The sequence below is a fragment of the Haliaeetus leucocephalus genome, unplaced genomic scaffold (assembly GCF_000737465.1).
Source record: "Haliaeetus leucocephalus isolate CR32 unplaced genomic scaffold, Haliaeetus_leucocephalus-4.0 Scaffold849, whole genome shotgun sequence".
Taxonomy (NCBI): Eukaryota; Metazoa; Chordata; class Aves; order Accipitriformes; family Accipitridae; genus Haliaeetus; species Haliaeetus leucocephalus.
The window spans coordinates 555,410-556,226 of record NW_010973285.1 but is presented as its reverse complement, the minus strand read 5'-3'; the positions used below and the strand labels follow the sequence as shown (position 1 = coordinate 556,226).

The 817-nt window shown below is 35.7% G+C and overlaps 1 protein-coding gene across 1 annotated transcript in view; it reads right to left on the bottom strand.

The window, feature by feature from the left end:
* LOC104841299 (histone-arginine methyltransferase CARM1-like) overlaps window positions 1–499 on the bottom strand; it is a 52,337-nt gene extending 51,838 nt beyond the window's left edge. The window contains exons 1-2 of the mRNA XM_010582863.1: window positions 475–499; window positions 174–299 (exon numbers count right to left, since the gene is read on the bottom strand). Coding sequence (XP_010581165.1) covers window positions 174–299; window positions 475–499 — 151 coding nt within the window. The remainder of the gene's footprint in view (window positions 1–173; window positions 300–474) is intronic.
* Between the last annotated feature and the right edge of the window lie 318 nt (window positions 500–817).

The following is an 817-nucleotide window of genomic DNA, read 5'->3' as shown; positions in this document are numbered from 1 at the left end:
GGCAGCTGGAGTGCATTAGAGGCAAATGAAGATGCACAAATCATCATAACAAAATGTAGTATTTAAATAGCCAGCACGAAACAGGTAGAAGACAACATATTTTATAGTGAACTTTACCAACACAGTAGCATGGTAGGAAGGAAAAGATACTAAAAAATGCAAGATGTACTTACCAGCTTGTGACTTGAACTGGAGCAAGGCACTGTTGTATCCCAGCATAATTAACACAGACTGTTTTCCCACACGACAGTATTCAGTGTCTCTGTTAACCAAGCATTTAAACACACAGACTCCATCAGCTGAAGGGAAAAAAAAACTTTAGAAAACTTTTAACAGTTAAAAACAAAATCATACAAAGAATAGATGTCTTTTTTGATTAACAATATACACAAGCATGTATCTGAAGTACACAACTTAGCAGAAATACACTTTCTCTAACATGTTGTTTCTTAAGCCAATTTTCCAGTGACCTACTGTTTCCATTCCACTTATCATCCATAGTCTGCTGAAGTTGCCCTGTCCTCGGAAGAAAGAAAGAGAGCTGACTAAATTAATTTTTACCTGGATCCTAACAAGGTCTTAAATTAATATTTTTTCTACTTCTTTTGCTTCTGTAGTCCTATATGCCAGTGTCCTGGTAACATCTAGACATGCTGCTCTAGCAAATGAAATGGCAGGGTAAAGAGTCAGGGATCAATTACATTGACTAAATAAGGAGAAGTAAACTAGCTTTTTCTAGTAAACACACACTACATACCACACCATGTATGACAACTATCAATAAACCTACCATGTGAGAAAAAATAGTGCAATTTTT